Genomic DNA, 17,406 nt, shown 5'->3' on the forward strand with positions numbered 1-17,406 from the left:
TCCCAGCAGCTCGGGAGGCTGAGACAGGAGGATTTTGAGTTCAAAGCCAGCCTCAGCAACATCGAGGTGCAAAGCAACTTAGTGAAACCTTGTCTCAAAATAAAATACAAAATAGGGCTGGGGATGTGGCTCAGTGGTCAAGTGTCCCTGAGTTCAATCCCTGTATCCTGCCCCACAAAAAAATGGAGTCAAGATTCATTTCAGTGTGAGTGCCTCAGTAGCCCTTGTTATCCTGTGCTATGCTGCCTCAGGTGAACAGGCTTCTTTTACTTTTATTTTCCACAGGCCAACCACGCCCCATCCCCTCAACCATTTCTCAGATGACATGCTTCTAGCTGGTCACCTGAACAGATATTTCACCATCTTGGCCCTTTTTCTCTAGACAGGACCATCAAAGGACCTTTTGCAACCCAATACTTGGTTCTGGTTACACTATTAGGGACATGTTTGACAAGTACAGGTGGCCAAATGTCTCTGGCCTATCCTGACTCCTCCATTCTCAACCTCCATGAGTATTTTTAGCATTTGTAAAATAGCACTTGATTCCACCATAGTTGACCTTTCTTGGCTTATATGTATAGACTTTTTTTTTGAGACAAGGTCTCACAGTGTTGTTCAGGTTGGCCTTGAACTCCTGGGCTCAAGCAATCATTGCTTCAGCCTCCTGAGAAGGACTAGGGTGCTAAGCATGCTTTTATTTATTTATTTATTTATTTTTGCAGTATTGGGTATGGAACCCAGGGCCTCATGCATGCTAAGCAAGAGCTTTTCTACTGAGCTACAATCCCCTATTTCTGTGTATAATTATTCCCTTAATTAAATTACCAGCCCCCTGAGTGCTAAATCATGTCTCATACCTGAAACTTAGGTGTTAGTAAACAGATATATTATTTAGAACTCAGATCACATTTTCCTATAAAACTAATTTTTTTCAAAATATTTTTTAACTTGTCAAAGGACTTTATTTATTTATATTTGGTGCTGAGAATCGAACCTAGTGCCTCACACACGCTAGGCAAGTGCTCTACCACAGAGCCATGACCCCAGCCCCAGAAATAAATTATTTTAATAACAGTTTTCCTGGCTAGTCCCAAGTCCAGTTTGGTTAAAGGTCTGTGTTCAAGTGAGGGAGGAACTGCAAGGTTCAGAGGGACAAGCAAGAGACCTCCCTCTGCTTTCAGGAGGACAGTGCTAGACCTGGGCAGCTCTGAGATTGGTGGGTGCGGACTGTCGGTGTCTCCTTTTTGTACCCTGTTGACTTACCAGTGCCTCTTCTCACAAGCCACAGGCTCCACAGGCCTCCAGGATTTCAAGGTCAAAACCCCTGAAACTATGTCCATGATGATGCAAATAAGGCTTTCCTCAGAGTTTCAAAAGAGGCAGGGGCCTAGAGAAGTTTAGAGCAATGGCTAGAAGATTCTCCACTGGCACCCCATTCAGGCTTTCCTCCTCAAAATGCTGTTAAAAAGTGTTCTCCTACAAGCACTGCTGTTCTTCACATGAAACTGATCTCAGCTGAGTGGGAGTAGAAAAGCAAGATTTGAACTAATTCATTCTAAACTGTGAATGAACGGCCTCTACACAGGCATCTGCTTTTTACAGGGATTAACTTAAAATGGGCATCTGATCAATGGAATTTCATTCAGTGTGAACAAGTTAAAGGCAAAAGTAGCAGACAAGATATTCTGGAACAAGAATGGGATCAATCTTCCTACGCCATTTTCTTGCTTTTTGTAAGGGGTTTTTACTGCTCTCTACAGATTTCCTAATAGTTTCAAGATTTTGCTCAGCATTTTCCAGGATTGGGCATATTTTGAAGACTCCTGGGCAGGGCACACCTGTATCCCACAACTTGGGAGGCTGAGGCAGGAGAATCACAAGTTCAAAGCCAGCCTCAGCAACTTAATGAGGCCCTAAGAAACTTAGTGAGATTCTGTCTCAAAAAAATAAAAATAAAAATAAAAATAAATAAAAAGGGCTGGGGATGTGTCTCAGTGGGTTGCATCCCTGGTACAAAAAAACAAACAAACAAACAAAAAAACAACAACAACAACAACAAAAAACTCCTGGGGTGAGATTAGAGGCATCTGTATCAGTGGCTATGCCTGTTTCAGGTCAAGGTACCTTCACATCCATCATCTCATTTCATCCTCACAACAACTCTATCAATTGGGTATTGTGATCCCATTTGACAGCACAGGAAACCAAGGCTTAGTAAGGATAAGTAACTCATTCCATTTCTCCAGAGGCCTAGAGGGGGTGGTGAAACTCACCTGGTGGTCCTGCCACCAGGTACTGCGTCCTTTCTATACACCACATTCTTACTGTTTGTAGGAAACATACTATTTCTAAGCCAGGTGGGCTGGTAGATCCTGTCATGGGGACCTAGCTATATAATTCCTTCAATACTTAACACGGTGTCCTGCACAGGGAAGTGGTGAGGCATGCAAAGAATGTTTGCAGCAGCGGCAACTGGATGGATTTCACCTCCATGTGCCCTCCTTGGCCGGAAGCCCTGTTCAGGGCACAAGCTGTACCTGGGAATGCAGCCACTCTGTTTCCCCTGGTCAGGGTGAATCCAGCATGTGAGGTGCTAGGGCTGTGGGGAAGATAGCTGGGAATCTGGTGAAGAATCTGTAGGATAGGGTGGAACTCAGAAATCACATGGAGTACATGAATATTCATAGCAGCATTATTTATAAGCCAAAAGGTGGAAACTACCCAAATGTCCATCAACTGGTGAAGAAATAAACAAAATGTGGCATATCCACACAGTGGAATATTACTGAGCTACAAAACAGAATGAAATACTGATACATGCTACAACATAGATTGCTGAGGTCTAGCCCCAGCGTGGGGAGTGAGGGTTAGATGAACCTTGGAAACATGCTAAGCAAAAGAAGCCAGACACAAAAGATTACATTGTATGATTCCACTCATTTGGAAGGTCTGGAATAGGCAGATGCCTAGAGATGGGGAGCAGATCCCAGGTTGCCAGGGGCTGAGGGGTGATGGCTAATGAGTACGGGATTTCTTCTTGGAGTGATGAAAATATTCTAGTATTAGATAGTGGTGATGATTGCACAATGCTGTAAATATACTAAAACTCACTGAATTGTACAGTTTAAAAGGGTGAATTTTATGGCATGTGAATTATGTTTTAATTCAAAAAGTCATAAGAGAAGGCCACCCGGTGACTTTTATGTACTCAGCATTCTGCCCACAGTTGAGTTCATACGAGAGCCTGGAGCAAGGCCCTCAGTTCTGCTGGCTGGGTAGACATGGATGTGGGGCAGGAGGAGGGGGGACAATGGCAGTGAGTGGAGCACAGCTGGGCCCTGGCTGAGGAATGTGATGATGGGGTATGTTAGAAACAGTTTCACTGTGATTTCTGAAAACTGGCCCGGCCATACTAAAATCTGACACCTTTTCCAAGATAGGACTTTGTGCTTCAGACAAAAGTCAGGGTTCCCCTCTGATTTACCTAGCATGAAAGCTCTGAATGTCTGTGGTTTCTTGGGTTCTATGTGGAGACAGTAAAGCCAAGTGGGTAGGAGGTTAGAGCCCCAGGTCACAGGTTCTGGGTTCAAATCCTATGCAATCTTATTATCTGTGTGACATTGTGAAGTGTGTTGCCTTCTTTGGGTCCCAGTTTTGTCACTGGTAAAATGAGGACAGTTGTACCCACCTCCTAGGGTACTTGTGTGGGTTGAAAGAGACAATGTAGTACAGCGCTGACCACAGACTGGCACACTGCCATGGTTGGTGCAGGAGTGACTGCTGTGTTGGAGCCTGGTTTCTTCTCCAGGACTTCCTGGCCTGCGAACTGCTCATGTACTATGGTAGCAGCATGCAGAGAACTGCCATGTCTGGGGATGAAGATGAGCAGAATCACCTGGCAAGCAGGATGATGCTGGGATCTGGAGTGGAGCAGATGGGAGCCAAAGCTGGGGAGGAGGCATAGCACCTCTTCCTCCATTCAGCACCTCTCCCTCCTCCACAGGGAGGGAGGACCCTCCGCCAGGACTTCCACCTGACCTGGGTGTTCTATGAAATGATTGCTTCCAGCAGGAGTTTAGCTTCTTTCAGCCAAAATGCAAGAGCAAGAAAATGTCACTGGATTCTTTAGGGACTCAGCAGTCAGCAGCAAATGGATGAAACTATCCCAATCTCACTGCAGCCTGACAGCAAAAAAGGCTCCAGAGGTAACTTCCATCTCAGGAGCTGTCTATCATCTGAAATCATGTCTGTAGCTGCTAATGCCATGAAGCCTCAGACACAGGACAAAAGGAACCCACCAACCAACCAACAAACACAACAAAAAAACAAAACAAAAAAACCCCTAACTTCTGCCCGCAGAAAAGAAGATGGCAGAAAAACCAATATTTACTATAGAGTGCTCAAAATTAGTATCTATTTGGCCAAGGTAGTAAATGACACAATGCTCTCCATTTCTTCTGTAAACTATAACAATCGCCAGTCATCAGATCCTGATACTTGAGTTGAAAGGACTGCTTTGTAGAATATCCATCAGCCAAATTATCTGTTTATCAGAAACTCCTCAGTGTTAGTATCCAGATTGGTGTATGACAGTTAAAGATGTTATAACAATATAATTTAATGACCTGCCCTGTAAACCAATGAAATATAAGTGCAAAAAGAAAGAGTTCTGTTGCTAAGATAACTAAAAATGCTTTGGAAAATCTTGAAACTCAAATTTGCTTAAAAATGCTAAATATGGAGCAGGTAATAATAGTAATAGTAGGCTTGGTGGTAGAGAGCACTTGTCTAGCATGCTCAAGGACCTAGGTTTAAAAAAAGAAGGAAAGAAAAGGAAAAGCTGAATAGTTAGGATCAGGTAAGACAGATATAGGGCATTGGAATGTACAATAAAAATCCAGAAAGATCTTGTAGCCAGATTAGCTCCCAAATGTCAATGTTCTTATTTCTCTTTAAATAAACATGGAATTTAAAGAAATTTTATTATGGAGAAGGTTTATTCAAGAAAAATAATAAACATTCATCAGAAAAAGACCTTGGTCCTACATCAAAAATTAGCAAATGAATTTATACACATCTTTTAAATTAACATAAAGCAAATCTTTTGAATGGTTGCTCCTTTTTTTATTTTTAACCATCTTTTTCAATTATCTAACCAACAAACTAGTTGTCCCAGCTGCACCAGATACAGAACATCTGTGGAACACTGAGGTACGTTTTTATTTTATACCTTCTCCACTCTTCTTTCCCCAAACTGAGTAGCTACTGCATGCTCACTGTGCTGTTACCCCGAGGTTCTCTCTCCCAAGAGTTGTTCTGTCTCAGGGCTGTTTCTCAGAGCAACAATGACAAGGAGAAAGATTTGGAGCCATCAAATACATTTGGAAGAAGCCTCAAGCCTTAACCCTCTTGTGAACTCCCAATGCCACCTAGTACACTGAGAAAAAAGAAATAGGCTGACCCTTGTAGAACCCAGATTTGCTCAAACATTTCACCATGGAACTCCTTTTTGGCAGCAATGCCAAGCAAAGTCCTAGGAAGGTACATACATTGGGAACCAATGCCATAGGGCCCACAGACAAGGGTAACGCACAGAGTCAGAGCCATAATGAATATAGATTTGATGCACACAACATAGCATGGGAAATCCACTGTGCTCATCAGTATACTCTTAGGATTAGATGATGGGAAACTCAGCAGGTGTTACAGATCAAAACGACACATTAGCCATTCACCTTTAATTAATTTTCACAAATGTTGAGCTTTACCCTTAAAAACTTGCTCTTGGTTGGCTGTTCTGGAAAGTTCAAAGTGAACAATTTCTTAAGTTGACTATATGGAAGACCTGGCTCTTTAAGGATGTTCTCTTATTTAATGTTCACAACCAGGGGAAATAAATACCTTATTCTTTTCAAAGAAATAAAATCAGAGTGATCATGTAGCTACTGCAAGAAATTCAATTCATACCCCAATCTGCTTGGCTTCAAAGCCTGTCTCCCTCCCCTGAGCCTGGTTACCAGGAGCCTTTCAGCTTCTGTCCTGAAGCTGGGGTCTGGCAGGGAGTGTATGTGTGCACATGTACACAGATGACCAGGCTGTTCTGATGATGCCCCAGGTTGTGTGGCCCAGCTGTGATCTGCAGAGGACAGCCATGATCTGCAGGGGACAGCTGTGGTCTGCAGGGGCAGTTGTGATCTGTAGAGGCCAGCTGTATATACTTATTATTCTAGAGTGACCAGAATTTTTGGTTTTAAGTTCAGAAGTTCTGGGTTCTGACTTTAGAGGCCTGGCAGCCCATCCCTTCTCATCTCCTGAGGCCACTGTCTTGAAGGCATTAGCTGTAGGAGGACTTTGCCAATACTAAGTGCTTTCTTACTAGCATCTGCAGCTGCAAGCACTTCCAGGCTACAGAGAATAGCAGAGTGGGTGGGTGAAGGCAGGCAGAAGGCTCATACATATTCTTTTTGGCAAGACTTCTCTATTGTCCTAAGTGTCTTTATAAAGTCAACATGAGTCCTTTCTTCTCTTCTGTTTGGTGCTCAGCTAATTCTCCTGCCTCTTCTCTTCCTCTCTCTTCTTCTTTCTTCCCAAATCCAGTTGGAAGTGACCATAGAGCAGAAAGAACAGATCCTGAGCTATAGAGGATGCTCACAAGGAAAGGGCAGGACATGAACCCAAGTGAGAGTGGGCACAGCCAGAAGGGACTGAGCTGGGTGACCTGCCAGTCTCAGGCTAAAAAGTTGAGCTGCAGATGGGGAGTGGAAGGTAGCTGAGGTGGTTTGCAGGTGTGTGTTTACAACCATTTAAAAAAATGCAAAGGGTAGTTCCTGATTCCTGGGTTTATGCCAAATAGTATGGTATAAGGGCACTCCTGTCAGGAATTCTATGAAGGATGTTAGAAAGCAGATATTTCATAGATATGAATTCTATGTAGCATCATTGGGCAGTTGGGAGATGTATGCTAATATCCAACCCTACCAATTGAACCATTTCCCAACATTTCAGCTCTTAATGTAAGTACTTGTTGCATTGACCTGGATGCTTTAATGGAAGAGGATTTCAGATGTCAGCCTCTGGTTATTGTGTTATTTTTAGTTTATGTCTTTTCTTGTGTGTGTGGCCTGAGCAAATTTGAAAAGAAACAGCTGGATGAATGATTTATGGCCAACTTGATGTTTATACAGAACTTGCTGGGTGAAGATTTGATTGTGATTGGTTCTCTAAACACATACATCTTTGTTCTTCTGTTAAAATAGCATGCCTACAGATCTTGGGCTAGAATGGAAGCATTACATTTTGACCCAGACCTAAGTGAGTAGAATATTTTCTGTATTGCAACATTTACTTCTGAGTTGAACCTGAATTGGATCTCATGGGCTCAAGTTTGCCTGAAGTGTTTGGATACTTCTAAACATAGGGATCCCTTTCTAACAAAAATTAATTAATTAATTAATTAAAAGGTCTTTATGCAAATTTAAAAAAATGCATGGGGACCAGGGGCAAAGGAGGAAAGGGAATGAGCATTTATTAAGCACCTCAGTGTTCCAGGGTCTTTGTAACTATTTCATGACCTCATTGTGATTTTTTTTTAATTTGTAGTAGGACACAATCTTTGGTTTATTTATTTATTTTTATGTGGTGCTAAGGATCCAACCCAGGGCCTTGCACTTGCAAGGTGAGTGCTCTACCGCTGAGCCACAACCCCAGCCCTCATTGTGATCTTTATAAGAGGTGAGAGTGGCCAGATTAGAGAATAAAAAGTAAAATCTAGATTTGAACCCAGGTTTGGTTGCCTTGAAAGCCCATGAGCTTTCCATCCTATCATTATCTGTCATCACACCACAATGCATGTAGCCTGGTTCTGATCCATTGAGGGACAGGGTAGCCTGTGCTGCCCTGATTTGGGTTGTGACAGACAGGTCCATGCAGAGAAGACTGATCTTTCCCTAGGGAGACCCTCTTTCCCATGTATGGGATGCAAGCTCTAACAAGACCCTGGGCTTCTGGGGCCATCAGCTGGCCCAAGGGATCCTTGGTTTTCTGAAAATTTGGGAAACCAGAACAGACAGGAAACCAGAGCATCACCCCTCGAGATCCAGACTGGACCTGTCCCTGGTTCCCTTGCTTCATTGCTTAGGCTCTGGGAAGCTTCTCCAGCTTCCTCTCCTTGCCTTAACCCTTAGTCTTCCAGCCTCTTCTGTCCAAATTAGTGTTCTAACTCAAAACTCCAGATTTCCAAACTACATAGAGATTTTAAAATGAGCTTGTTCAGCAACACACTGGAGATGCACCAAGTCCTGAGAGTTGGGTGGATAGCTTTGGGGAGATGCCAAACTCTGGTCCCCACATCTACTTGCCAAACAGTGATTCTTCCCATTCTCTGCGCTCACAAAAGACCAGCATCTCTAAGACAGAATCCTTAAGACCATGTTCAGTCTTCTGCTCCCAACATCTGAGAGCCATTGCTGAGGCTTAGTTTCTGTGGCTTTGGAGGCTCTCCCATTTCAGATAAAGAGCTGTGGATTGACTGATTATTAATCTCCATGGTCCATTTGATTTCTCTCCTTCTCTCTAAAGGAAGATCTCTCTTCATTCCTGGTTCTTCCCACAGTTCTTGGTCCATGTATCCATAGCCCCTCTGCATTTGTCTTGTATATGCATGTGTCCTGTTGCCACACCAGACTGCTGGACGCCTGCTTGTGATCACAGAATCTGCTTCCTACCCCACGACACACACACGTCAGACCCACACAGTCCTTGGTCTTAATTGCTATAGCCCTTGAAATTAGAGTTGTAGAGGATTATAACTTTGAAGCCATTCCTAACATTCAACCAAAGGCTTGTCTTTATAGCACCACATGCAAACATGTAACTACCATCATGTTATGTGCACATAGTAGGCATTTTATAAACGCTGCATTTAAACCCAAGGAATTGCGCCATTTTAAGAAGGTGGGAACTGAGGCCTAGGACAGCAGTGGCTCTGTGTCACAGAGCTGAGCTGGTTATGTGAAAAAGCCAGGATTCCAGCCTCATCTGTCCTCCAGAGCTGGTGTTCTAACCAAGCTCCCCTAAGCTGTACCTTGTCCAGTGGCTCTAACCCAGAGGGAAATGGATACATACATTGCTTCCCCCAGCAGAGTGAACTTTGGACCCTGAGAGAGAATTAACCTGTTCTTCCAGTAATCACGATACCTCCTCTTGAATTTTACTCTGTCCACAAAACAATGTTGTACACATGCCCAGTACTGAACTCTTTCCAAAGTGTTCATTCCTATTAGCTCCTTTATTGTCATATATTTTTGAGGCAGTAACAACAGCAAGTACTAGAAAGCCTCCCAGCTTTAGCGCCCCCCACAAAAGGAGGGGGAGGAGAGGGAGCCTCTCCTGGGCTGGCCTCGGGCTGATATTCCTATCACCCTCTCTGAGGCCATGCCCTGCAGGTCTGGAGATGACATCAGTCTGGCATCCTCAATGTAACCCCCTACCCCCGCCATACACATTCACACACACTCACCATGAGATGTTGGAAGAGCCAAGAACGCATTATATTGGTGGCATGTTTGGGCAAGACTCCTCGTTTGTTCTTGGACTTCTTATCCTCATTGTCCAGGAGGGAGGTGAGGTCAAGGTTAACCTTCAGGGCATGTGGAGAAAAAGTCAGCTGGGGACCTGTTGCCTTAGAGATGGCGGGCTCTCCCAGCCAACCCTCTTTCCCAACTCATTCCCAGGACCCTGGCGAGGTCACCTTTCCCTCTCCTCCCACATCAGCCCCTCAGAGAAAGAAGACGAGGCTTGGGGTGAGGGGAGAAGAGAAGGAGAAAGAAAAGCTGGAGGGGAGGAAGGAGAGAGGGATGTGAGAGAAGACAAAGGAAACAAGACCATGCAGAGAGTATGGAAGATATCAATTTGCTATAAACCATTTAATAGTTACTAGCATTTCTGTGATAATTTAGAGTTAGCAAAGCACTTTCCTATCCATCGCCATGGTTAATCTTCCAACAGCACTGTAGGAGGTTGGGCTGTGTGAGTTGGTTATTAATCCCCCCTTTATTGATAAGAACTCTGAGGCTCAGAGAGGTTAGGAGACCTATCCAAGATCACAGAGTTAATGTCAGATCTTATGCCTCTGACTTCAGATCTTTCTATAGATCTTACACTCTACACCACCAAGCTACAGAGAGGCTTGATCTGGAGACTAGGAATAGGAAGTGCAGGATCCTTTGATGTAAACTAGGGAAGCAGCAAAATCCCAGGAGCTGATAAAAACCTTTACCAGACCTAGCTTCTTATCTGTAAAGTAGGGATAATGATACCTTTTGAGGAATAGTAAGGATTAAATGAATTTACTTGTGTAAAGTGCCTCACAGCTAGTATGCATTTAGAAGTGCCCTCCTAAATATAAATATATTATAAATATACACACATTTACACACACTCACCTGTGTATTCTGGATCTGGATGGCTCCCTGGGGGATTGCTTGAGTGACCACCTGACCCTGGGAGGTTACCATGGTAACCGGTTGGTATAAGGCTCCACCTGAGGAGACAACCAGCTTTTGGGTCCCCTGCCATAGGGTGGGAGGAGAGAAGGCAAGCAGCGATCCCAATTTGCTTGGCACTGATATGTGAAGACCCTCTGCTCAGCAGCCCTGGGGCAGTGAGGCATGTTTCTTCCACTTGTAGGGGAGGAGTATGTGGGCTGGGGGAATGGTATCCAGAGTTAAAGCACAGCCTCTGGTGGGAAGTGTTTGGGGAAAGAGACAATAGCCTTACTAAGTCTTGGGGGAAGGGAAGCATGAGAATTTGACCCAAATTTGTTCCAACCCATCCCAATCAGGAGTGCCAACCATTTGCAGAACACTGTAGTCAAGAAACAGCTGGAAGCCCTTCCCTTAGCACAGGACATGCCCTGATCCTGGGATTCCTTAGGGGCCACCCTTCTCCCCTGGTGCTCCCCATGCTCCCCAGCTCCGTATTCCCTGCACTGACCTGACACGACTTGTGAATTGACGGTTGTCATGGCGATGTTGCCCTGCTGGAGTGCTGAGGCTGGGACCACAATCCCCTGGGGGTTATTGGAGACTCCAGACATGGAATTGGGGGAATTCTGCAGGAGGTCCTGGTAGAAAGGAAGGCGTGATTTGTGATAATGTCCCAGACAGCTTAGATGGTTCAGATCCCAGATCTCCCTCTTCTCTGTCCCCGTCTTGCCTTCCCTCTGCCCTCCTTTCTGCTCCTCCCCAGCCCTGAATCCAGAAAGCAATTCCCTTGGCTTTACAGAAAGGGTAAGAAGGCTCAGTATTTAAAAAAATAGATAAAACCCAAGCCCAAAAGGCAACAATGGTCATCCATTTAACTATTTTGTTCCTCTGACAACCTGAGGCACAAATTGTCCCCTAAACCAGTAGGTTTCACCTAGATTACATTTTGGAAACTCCAGTGATGATGTGTGGGATCCAGCCCCAGAGATTATTATTTAATGAGTGAGGGGTGTGTCCTGGACTTCGGAATTTTAAAACTCCCCTGGTGTAGCCATGGCTGAGGACTGAGTTCCATCCTCAGCATCTACTCATTCCTCAAATTCAACTGTGCCCGAAGTGTTCCCTTGCCCTTCTCTCACCCAGTGCCTCTCTTCTTCACAATCTTTAGCACACATCTATTAGACTTCATAATAGGCACAAAGCACCCTCCAGTATTTTATTTTATTTACATTTTTAAGGTGCTGGAGATGGAACCCAGGGCCTTGCCTATGCCAGGCAAGCACTCTAGCACTGAGCTACACCCGCTGCCCTCCAACTTTTACCTTTGTATCCTTAACCCCAGCACATTGTTCTAAAATGCTTGTTTAAAAAATAATAAGATACTGGGGAATGATAGTGGCCAAATTATATCAGGTGCACAAATGAATATGCAACAACAAATCCCACCATTATGTGTAATTATAATGCACCAATAAAAATGTGGAAAAAATAGTAATAAAAAATAGCCTCAGCATAATTTGTCTTATATAAGCCTCAACTTCATTGCCTTCAGCATATCATCAATTCTTTCTTTTCTTTTCCTCCGGCTCCCAACACAGAATTCCCTTTGCCCTTCACTGTTAACCAGTAGACAGTCCGTGGTTTGTTTTTGCAGTAGTCAAGGCAGCTAAGAAGACAATTTTTTCTGGTCCCCTTTTCCTCTCATCATTTAACACTTGAGAAAAAACCTTGAACTTGATGTTAAGGAACCTGACAACAGGTGAGGCTTGACTTCAGGCCTCAGGAGAAATGGGCTTCCTTTTCTGGGGAACCTACACAAGGTGACTGGGCCTCAGAGAGTTTGAAAAAAGGGACCCAGATGTGTGAGAAGTCAGTGTCTCTAGATTTGGAGAAAGCAAGAAAGGTAGGGAATGAGAGAGAAGAAAAAGGCTTGAGAGAGACCCTCCTGAGTCTCTTACTCCTCCCAGTCACAATTCTTTATCTGAAAAACAGGGCTTGAACCAGTTAACAGGTCCAATGGCCACATAGGCTGACATTTCAAAGCTCAAGTGCTACAATCATAGGTATGAACTGCAAAGATTTAGAAACAGCAAAGCAGTCAAGAAAATAGACTAAATGAGGTGGTTGGGGAGATGACTCCAGCTTCCTAGCTTTTGTTTTAAGACTGGAAGAAACCTGGGTCCTCAGTCTCCAGGGAAAGTCTAGAATTTGAAATGAGAAGACACCTGTGTTTGGAAGAAACCTTGAGCCAATGATTGCCAACCTGTAGTGACAGACAAAGGGAAAGTGTCACAAGGCACAGTACAGCGAGTTTCCTCCCAGATCCTGGCGCTGAGAATTGGCAGAACTCCCTAGGATATGGAAGTAGGTGCTGGTTTCTATATCTCACTGGATTATGCTGATGAAATCCCCTTTGGCATCTGCTCCCAACTAACCTTTTTTTCTTGCCCTGCTGGACTATCCCTGACCTGAGGACTGGAGAACCAGCACCTATAAATACACAGTACTAGGAGAACTGGAGTGGAGCCCTCCTACCTCCCACCTGCTTCATGGACCTTTGGGTCCCACTACTCACTCCTCCTGAATGAAGCAGGAGGGAGCCTTGCTTCTGTTATTGGCTCACCTCTCCCACTGTGACCTTAGGAAAGGGAAAGGGCAGCTCTTTCCTTGCCTTCCCCTTGCTGGGACTCTGCAGAGCTTCCTAACCAATGAGGTTCATTATTTGAGTCAAAACTCTTGGCCTGGTTGTTCATGCAGTTGGAGTCTAAAATTGGTCCAGACATGTAGACACCTAAGAAACTGTAAGAGCCCCTTACAGATACCACATATCCAACTCCCTGAAGTACAAATAAGAAACTGAGATTTAGAGGCTTCAGGGACTTGCAAAAGGTCATACAGTGGGTCAACAGCAACAGGACTACAGCACAGCTCTCCTTTAGCCACAGATACTAAATACCTGCCTTGTGCTGGATTCTGGTATACAAGGGGCCCCCTTGAACCCTAGTCACTGAGGGCAAGGGGAACAGATAAGAATAATCCTAAAGAAGTCCAAAGCAGCATGTAGGCCAGAGAAAAGGCACTGAGTTTGGGAATCTAGGCATGATGCTTCTTTCTATGGGCTTCACCTCCTCCTTTATAAAATGGGTTGGCCCAGTGCTGCCATTCAGGAGCCCTTGAGGTCTGAGGTTTTAGTCATGAGGTTCCTCCAAGTTTGAGCTCCATCATTCCAAAACCCCAACCAACCATTCTCACAGACTGTAAACCAGTCCTGATATTATTTGAAACTGAAGCAAACTTGCAAGGTAAATTGAAGTGAGGAATGGGATCCTCCATGCCACTCACCCTAAAGCCAATGGAATTGACTGCTCAATACTCTGAAATCATCCATACTATGGTGCTCCTCTTTTGGTAGACACATTTGAGAATTTTAAGCATAAAGAGTTGTCTTAGACTTTCTTCACCCCAAAAACGTATCCAGAAAGGTTAGGAAATTTCAGGCAAAGTCAGTAACATAAATACAAGATGTGTCCCTTGGGATTTAACCAACACACAGTCTTCCAGCCAAAGACAGAAGGGTGAGATAGCACCTGGATAATTCATCTGCTTATTCAAACTCTGGTTGGTTCTCTACCCTGTGGCTTGGACAAGTTCCATGCCAGCTCACCCGGTTTAGGTAACTGAAGACAATTTATGCATTGGATGAGATCCTTCTCTCTCCTTCCACTTCTTCCCCTTCTCTGGATCTTTGGCTGGGAGGTTCTGAGAGACAGCCAAAGTGTATCGGCAAAGGAATGGAATGAAAAACTTCAGGGATAGAGACCAAAGGTTAGGGTCAGGGCTGGCCATATCTTAGCTGGAGTGAGAAAGAGGAAAGAAATCCTCACATATCCGAAGTCTAGGCAAACAGTATTCTTCCCTTACCTCTGCAAGATGGAACTGTTTCCCAAACCTCCTGAGCTGTGGCGTGGGGTGTTTATAAAGACAAGGATTCACAGGGCCAGTAATCAGATGCTCAGCCAGCTATAGTTTTAAAAACCACCCTTGGTCGGCCCCAAAGATCATAAGGGTCTGAATATTACCTACATACTATGCACACTTTATATCAGCATTCTTTGGCAACACTATTTCATGTTAATCTTTCCATCACCTTATGGGTTCAGAGGGAGAGATCATTCCACTTTTCTGAAGAGGAAATGAGGTTCAGAGAATGGAAGTGACTTCCCAGAGGCACACAGCTGAGCCTCAAATGTAGGTCCTTTGGCTCTTAATGTGGGATGGATGTTCACAGAGAAAGGAAACAAGCTCTGGGGTCAGTTGGACAAATTGTAGTGCAAGCACAGTGCCTGGCACACTTAGCTATCCCATAATTTATTTTCTACTTCCTTTGGCTGAGGTTATTCAAATAGGGAGTAGGATAGCAGGGACTTAAAACCTGTCCTAGAAATCCTAGAGCCACTCAGGATTTTAGCAACAGAGGTAGTTCAGCTGAGTTTGCACAGCCAGTCAGAGCGGGACAAATCTTGCCACGTGTCCCCTTCATCCATGCCTCCTTGCCTAAGATGCTCTTCAGCTCCCATGCCAAGCCCCGTAATTCTAAGTGTATCCCCTGTCTCAAACTATTTCCAAGACACACTCTGCTACAATTTCAAGACGAGCCTTTGTCCCTAGCTCCACAGAATGGCAATAGGGCAGTTCCAAATCTTCAGGAAGAGTCTACAAGTCTTTTCTGAAGAAAGGAGCTACCTGGTAGCAGCCGCTGGGAAAGAATCTGTTGGCTAAGCAAACAGTGCTCGGCAGCTTCCCCTGGAGGCTTATCAGACTCCAAATCCAGGTGCATGTTGCTCTGCCTGGATCCAAATACAGCCACTTCCTTCTAGGCTTCTTAGCACCCATAAAGAGGTGAGAAGCACATCTGGTAAGTTTTAGTGACATTTTCCAGCATCTAGATTCTCAAGTCCCTGCTTGAATTGTCCAGGACCCAAGGAGTGAGATCTGGTTATCCTGCCCAGGAACTCCTCGCCTCGCCCCATCAGGAACTTGGTATGGTGTCCCTCTGCCTAAAGCCTGGCTACCAGATGTAAACCCACAATTTGTGCTCCACAGGCTCCCCGGATGTCACACACCCTTATTCCCCCTGTGCTGTTTGCTTGAGACACAGAAACAAATTGCAAGAAAGGGCCATGGGTTTAGAAGAGTGGAGCATGCCTGCTTCTAGAGTGCGGCCCGCTGGCCTACCTCAACACCCTGGTCCTGGGCCTGCTGTGTGAGTTTTATTTCAAATCTCATTTTGTAACATAGAAGTTATTATTCAGAAATTATGATTAAGAAACAGGAAGGGCTCGAGGATGATTTTTAGAAGTTAGAGGGCTGTGGGGCACACATGAACTGACAGAGGCTGTGGACTCAGACATCGGTCTGATGTCATTTACCAGGAAGAGTTGTCCCTCTGTGAGGCACCGTTCTTCACTGTTAACAGGGAAAGGTTAAGCTAAGCTTCCCAGGGAGACTTTGAATTTCCACTCAAAGAAGCAATTTCTGGAAGAAACCAAGATGGGATGAAAAATGAAAGAATGAAAAAAAAGTTTCCCTTGGAGCTATTTGCAATAGTTGGAATTTTATCTTACCAGGATGCCCATGAAACAGGGGAATGAACTGAATGGCCTTGCAAAGGTCCTTGCAGCTGAGGATTGTGGCAAAACCAATGTCATTCCCTAGTGGGGGCGGCGCAGAGGAGTAGGGCTTGGGGCCAGCACCTGCCATCCCCACCCTGGCCACTAGGGGTCTCTGCTGATCCACCACCTCAACCCACAAGAGGAAGGCTTTGGGGCTAAGTTGCCTGGGTTGGGGGAAGGGCGGGGGTGGGTTCAGAATGCCCCACTTTTGCTGGAGGATCTGTCCCTACCTAGGGCATTAATACAGGCCATCCTCTAGGCTCTTCAGGGCTCCCTCTCTGCCCTACACACTAAACACACACCAGAATGGTTCTCTTTTTTATGTAGGTGTCCTCTTGCCTTAGCTTAGTCATAAGGTTTTTTTGAGGGAAAGAAGGATCTTTGACACCCCCGAAACTGCCCAACACAATATTAAGAGCATGGTGGATGCTTTATAAGTACATGACCTCACTGGGATGCGGCCTGGAAGGGTAGACGTGTCAGTGCACACACACACAACTTAGATGGGTGGGGAGGTTGTTCCTGTCCCCAGACACCCTTTCTGGCAGAGTTCTCAGTTCTAGCAGAGCTGGAGTCCTGTCTTAGACCAAGAAAAGCTAGGTTCGCAAACTCAGGGAAGCCAAGCTCATATAAACAAGCCACCTAATCCTGTCCTGGTCCCACTCCTGTTGGGGGCTTTACTCTCAAGAGAAAGGCAGCTCAGCCTGTGGGGACAAGCAGCAGCTGCTGCTCTTAAGGAACATTCCTTCTCGGAAGAAGAGAAACTCTCAGGTTTCACTGGCCTGGCGGGAAGGACCGCCTCTTGGTCTCCAGGCCCCCTGACTGGAGGGCGGGGGGATAGGAACCAGCTAAAGGAACAGCTTTAACGCCTATGAACAGAGAACTAGGTAGTTCGAACTCAACTTCTTGTCACTTTGGTTTGGGCTGTGCCCTTTCCATCCTTTCAAGGTAGGTCACCTTTCCTTCCCTTCCCCTACCTGGTCTTGAAACTCATAGGTCAAGTCCTTAAGATGCTCGGCCATGGGCAGAACCTCTAGACCCACAACCCCACTACCCCATACCAACCCTGAAAATGCAAGACTCCTGTAGGTCAGTAGACAAGCCCCACTTTCCTAGGGAGGGATGTGTTGATTAGCCCACTTCCTATTCTGTTAAGGAGTCACAGAGCTGAAAAACCAGTTGTATCTGGATTGCAAAACTCAGCATTCAAAATTGTGCTCACATTGTCCCCCTCTATCCCCCACTTCCAA

The 17,406-nt window shown here is 45.1% G+C and overlaps 1 protein-coding gene across 6 annotated transcripts in view; it reads right to left on the bottom strand.

The window, feature by feature from the left end:
• Nucleotides 1-17,406, bottom strand: part of Pknox2 (PBX/knotted 1 homeobox 2) — a 264,489-nt gene that overhangs the window by 11,446 nt on the left and 235,637 nt on the right. For all 6 annotated transcript variants that reach the window (XM_076843596.2, XM_076843590.2, XM_076843592.2 and 3 more), the window contains 3 exons: nucleotides 10,993-11,122; nucleotides 10,443-10,540; nucleotides 9,518-9,637 (listed from right to left, as the gene is read on the bottom strand). In XM_076843596.2, coding sequence (XP_076699711.2) covers nucleotides 9,518-9,637; nucleotides 10,443-10,540; nucleotides 10,993-11,122 — 348 coding nt within the window. The remainder of the gene's footprint in view (nucleotides 1-9,517; nucleotides 9,638-10,442; nucleotides 10,541-10,992; nucleotides 11,123-17,406) is intronic.

Source organism: Callospermophilus lateralis, chromosome 2 (genome assembly GCF_048772815.1).
Source record: "Callospermophilus lateralis isolate mCalLat2 chromosome 2, mCalLat2.hap1, whole genome shotgun sequence".
NCBI classification, from domain to species: domain Eukaryota; kingdom Metazoa; phylum Chordata; class Mammalia; order Rodentia; family Sciuridae; genus Callospermophilus; species Callospermophilus lateralis.